Source organism: Triticum aestivum, chromosome 5A (genome assembly GCF_018294505.1).
Source record: "Triticum aestivum cultivar Chinese Spring chromosome 5A, IWGSC CS RefSeq v2.1, whole genome shotgun sequence".
Lineage (NCBI taxonomy): Eukaryota > Viridiplantae > Streptophyta > Magnoliopsida > Poales > Poaceae > Triticum > Triticum aestivum.
Window position 1 is genome coordinate 16081362 of NC_057806.1, and position 5293 is coordinate 16086654.

Below are 5293 nucleotides of genomic sequence, written 5' to 3' on the forward strand. Positions count from 1 at the left end.
TTCGTTTATTCAAAATGTTTTATCTCTTAAACTGTGCGTCCAAATCTCGAACCGTTTTCACCATTGGATTCCTCGCGTCGAGGTTTTCAAAACTAGATCCCATGTTGATAGGTTTTGACTAACTTTTTTATGAAAAAACCGGACGAAAAAAACCGGGCGAAAAAACCGAACCGGGAGCACGGTTTTTTCCCTTTCCGAAAGAGGCACGCCCGTGCCTCTCGCGAAATCACAATCGTGCCTCTCATGGAAGCAAAACCGTGACTCTCGCGAAAGCACAACCGTGCCTCTCGCGAAAGCAAAACCGTGACTCTCGCGAAAGAAAAAAAACAGAAAACGCGTATTTTTTTCCCTTTTCGAGAGGCACAACCCTGCCTCTTGCGGAAGCAAAACCGTGACTCTCACGAAAGAAAAAAAAACAGAAAACGCGTTTTGTTTTTCCCTTTCCGAGAGGCACGGCCGTGACTCTCGCGAAAGCACAACCGTGCCTCTCGCGGAAGCAAAACCGTGCCTGTCCCGAAAGAAAAAAAACACATTTTTTTTGTTTCCGAAAGGCACGGCCGTGACTCTCGGTAAAGCACAACCGTGCCTCTCGCGGAAGAAAAACCGTGACTTTTGCGAAAGGAAGAAAAACGCATTTTTTCGCGCAAAATTTTTTTTTTTAAATCTTTTTTGATCGAAAAGCTAAGAAAGACCGGGGGAAAACCAAAACGTTGAAAAAACCCAGAAAAAAACCGTTTAAAAAGCCAAAAACGCGTGCGAAGAAAAAACAAAATTCGAAGGGAGCGTCCAGAGCGCGACACGTGGCGAATGGCTGAGAGCGCGTCAAGCGGCGCTGATCGTTGCGAGGCTCCTGAAGGAGCGCTCGTTAACTAGTTGCTCCCGGATAATATAATGTATAAAGGTATATGCATTTTTGGGTACATTTCATTACATTTTTGTTTTGGAGCAACAGTACACTACATTACATGGCCTCCTGCTGACTACCTGGCTGGGCTGGGCTGGGTCCGGTCCAACAAGCTGCCTGCGGACTCGGGGGACGAAGAGAGCTTAGGCTGGTCATAGTGGGAGTAACATAGGTAGTAACATAGATGCCACATAAGCAAAAATGATGATGTGGCAAGTAGTTAATGAGGAGAGAGGCAAATAGAGTAACATAATATGTTACCATCATATAGCGGTTTCCAATGCATAATGAGTCTACAAAGTAATAAATAAAGGCAACTATGTTACCACACCTATGACACTACCCACTATAAAGGTAGTAACATAGACTAGTAACATATGTATGTTACTAGTATAAGTTACTCCCCACTGTGACCAGCCTTATACACAACACAAACAACACTCTGCACCTCGCGTCCGCAACTTCGGCCGTGGGTTTTTCATTTTAGTGCCCGCACGCGTAGAGATGCTTCCAGACCTCGACGCCATCCCCGCCGCCGCCACCGCCGCCATCGCCGTCGCCGCCGTGCCTACCTTGCGGCAGTAAAACCACCCATCTCGCCGACCTCGCTTCCTGGCCCTCGCCGACCTAGCCGTCGCTGACCTCGCCCCCTCTCCGACGTCGTCCATCCTCCCCAACCTCTGCTCCGCCCTCTGCTTTCAAGCAACAGCCACATGTAATTGCACGGCCAAGCTCCTGTATTTATGCATTTTGGGGGAAATTCTGGGGTGAAAGTTTTGTCATTCCAAATAGGGACCGGTTGCAGGGGCTGGGGTTTAGGGTGGTGGCGCATTCTATGCTTGCACGATTGGTGGGGATCCAGCGCTGATGTTACGATTTTGTGATATTGCTTGTGGTTTTCTGGATTTGGGATGCTCCTTGGAGCAATCTGCAAACCGTAGCTGCTGTCCGCACCATAAGTTGATGTTTCGAAAAGAAAGTTTGTACCTTTTTTTCCCTATGTGCTAGTAGGATAGTTGAATGGCGTGTTTGATGGTGGATTTTAGGCATTCAGTGGGGTTGTACAACGGAAGCACTAAATCCTTGTCTGTTCGGCAGTTTAGACAAATGGTTATGGTGGTGAATGCAGAAGCGCGGGGTCAATTGGCGGCATCAATAGGCAGTTTAGACGAACTCGGAGTAGTAGAGCATGAGGCTTTCAGCCGAGAAGGATAAGATTACCTGTTATTAATTATGAATTGGTGTATTATTACCACCAGTGAGGCATCTGCAATTTGTATATGAGTGCCAGATGTTCAATATTTCTTTATCGATGTTTCATCATGAACTTTGTCGGGCCATTTTTTCAACTTTGGCTTCTATTTTAGACATTTAGTACTGTCCAGGTTCACTGTTTTTGTGGTACCTTCACATAGTAGGCAACTTTTGACCTCTCTATACATTTAATTATTGAGATATTAGGAGCGGAGGTCAGCTGGCTAAAAGCCAGAGTGAGGAGGCGAGTCGGGTGGGAAGCCATTCTATGTTTGCACATTTGGTTGGGATCTAGCGCTGATGCTACGGCTTTGCGATGTGAATGCCTTGATTTGGAATGGTCGAGGTTGTTTAATCTCTTTTGTTTGCAGCATGTATTGATGGTTTGAACCGGTTGTTTTGTTTCGTATGTTCTGAAATTGGCGTATTTGATGGTTGATTTAGGCATTTAGTGTGGTCCTACATGAATAAGCAGGATAATACTTGTTTCTTCGGCAGTTGATGAATGGATGGGGAATGACGTTGATGGTTTGAACTGGTTGTTTTGTTTCGTATGTTCTGAAATTGGCGTATTTGATGGTTGATTTAGGCATTTAGTGTGGTCCTACATGAATAAACAGGATAATACTTGTTTCTTCGGCAGTTGATGAATGGATGGGGAATGAAGTTGGTGGTGAGTGGTGGCAGCAGAAGCGCGATATAAACTGTCGCTAATAGATATTGGAGTTTGTGCAGATGACAAGGATAATATTGCTTGCTCCAACCTTATTAGTTGTAGTTTTACCACCATCGAATTGAAGCATCTACGGTTGGTGTATTATTAACTTGTTGAATAGTATTTACTGGTAGTTATATAATAAACTTTTTTTTGAGGGAGGTTATATAATAAACCTTATTGAGTCATGTATTGATTTCTGGTTTCTTTTTTTTCATGTTAGACATGTGCTGCACATGTTCATTGGTTGATACTTTGCGTAATAGGGAACTTGATACTTCTTTAAACGAGTAAACTTTTGGCTGCAGTTCCTCAGAGATATTCCAGTTTTTTTCAGAAGCTGAAATATCTCTAGAAATACTTATGCATGTAGCAGATAGTCACTGTTTGATATGTTGTTGCAGCCATCTGATCTGCTTTTACATCTTCGAACAGGGATAAACTGTTGTATGTTCAAAAAGGCAAGGAAAAACCAGCAAGGGTTATGATTGGTGAAGGGACACACTGGTCATGGCGCACGAGACAGTATCGTCAGTGCAACATTGCTCCGGATGTGGTGGACCAAAAAGATCGGGAGATATGTCAATTCTGTGGTCTTAGAAATGGAGCGCAGATGGAGCTGAGGCGGGCGATTGCCAACAAGACCCCTGGAGGCCAGTGTCACTTGAAGCTGGATTATGAGTCCCTGATAAGGAGTTATCTTGAGCTTCATGGCCTGCCAGAGTATGCTGACGAGAAACAGAAAAACGAGATGGAGAAGGAAATCATTGAGAAGGATAAGGACAGGTATCACAGGGAAGATGGGGCTTGTTGGTGTTTGAAGAACCTTGGGATCAGAGCCTTCGTTGGAAACACTCCGTATGTTCATAGGTTAGGGATTGATGATTACCACCTCTATCCTAGGATGCCAGCTGAGGATGTGTGGACATATGTGGAAGAAGGGAGAGCTGTTATGTGTAAGGTGCTTTGCGGGCAAGAATTCTATGAGCTCAAGGCTGATGAAATTTATGCATGGATTCCGCAATATGATGGGGAAAAGAAGCAGTTTGTGGAGATGCCTGAGAAGCACCAGGTAGTGCTAATAGGCAATGGAAACGCTGGTCCGGAACTGGAGTTTGAACAGTACCACCCATTTTGCAATTCTCATGGCATAGAATTTGCGAACGGGGGTGACGGCTGTGTATTCTTCGAGGGCTTGTTGGAATTTTGTCTGGTGGAGATAAAGGCGGAGCCGAAACACATCACGACTCGTTTGGCAGAGATCAGTGACCGTCCACTTCCTAGGCGGCGTGCTGCAGTCCCTTCTCAGCCTCACCCTACTCAGCCCCCTTCCGACTCCTCAGTGTGGCGTCCTGCTGGCCCATCTCCTCAATATCCCCCTACTCGGCCCCCTTCCGACTCCTCATGGTGGCGTCCTGCTGCCCCATCTCATCAAACTCCCCCTATCCGCCCCTCTTCTGAAATGTCATGGCGGCGTATCGGTGACCCTGACCCCACTCCACCGCGCCAGGCCCCCAATGTGTGGCTGCCCAGGCCACGTGATCCTCCTCGCCGGGCTTCTCCTCCGCGTGACCGCAGCAAGATCAACAAGGACAGGTGGCGATAGGCCGTCTTAACTTCTGATATTTAAAATGTCTTCTAGTTGAGGTTCTGACATTGCGGTGGAGTCCTAGAATGGTCTTGTTATTCTCTTAGTGAGCTGAGATGTACTTGCTGTTTGTGGTGCCTGGGTGTGCACTAGTTTCTGCAAATGCATGTTCATTCAGCTTCTGGTGTGATTCAAGTTGAGGTGGTGCACTAGGTGTGCCTGGGTGAGCACTAGTTTCTGCCAATGCATGTTCATTCAGCTTCTGGTGTGATTCAAGTTGATATGGTGATGCTAGTGTGTCCGGACGCCAGCCTGCAGTGGGCGCTGCGTTGTTGGTTTTGATTACATGGCGGCCTGTGTGCGCCCTCCTTTCCCTTCCCATTGTAGCAGTTTCTGTGTCCATCCTTCTGCATTGTTGAGCAGTCACGTATTTGATTGTTGACTTAGATTTATGATTCCGGGGCACATCTGTTATGGAACAACTGAGTGCTTTGTTCCGAGTATGTTGACATTTTTTAGTAAATCTCTGGTCTGTTATGGAAGATAGTCAATCATTTTCTAGCATCAAACTCGAGCTTGTGGATTACCCACCTTCAAACCATAGTCAGCATGTATGATTGTGCACTTTTTCCATGAAAATTACTGAATGTTTTGTTGCGTCTACTGATTTCATGGGGATCTTGTGACAGAATTATTTCTGGTTGGAATGGCTTGACGATATTTAGCTAGTATTCTGCCCATTATGGTTGAATGTGCTAGCTTTTAACTCCATTGCTGCGCATGGAACATATAAGAGTATCTCGCAAAACTGGCAGATGACTCGTGGGCTTGG

General features: G+C 45.9%; 1 protein-coding gene across 1 annotated transcript; it reads left to right on the top strand.

Moving 5' to 3' along the window:
• Window positions 1-1345: 1345 nt before the first annotated feature.
• Window positions 1346-5078, top strand: LOC123106355 (uncharacterized). The gene is made up of 2 exons (XM_044528549.1): window positions 1346-1619; window positions 3309-5078. Coding segments are annotated over exons 1-2 (1173 nt in total). The 5' UTR covers window positions 1346-1617; the 3' UTR covers window positions 4480-5078.
• The last annotated feature ends 215 nt before the right edge of the window (window positions 5079-5293 follow it).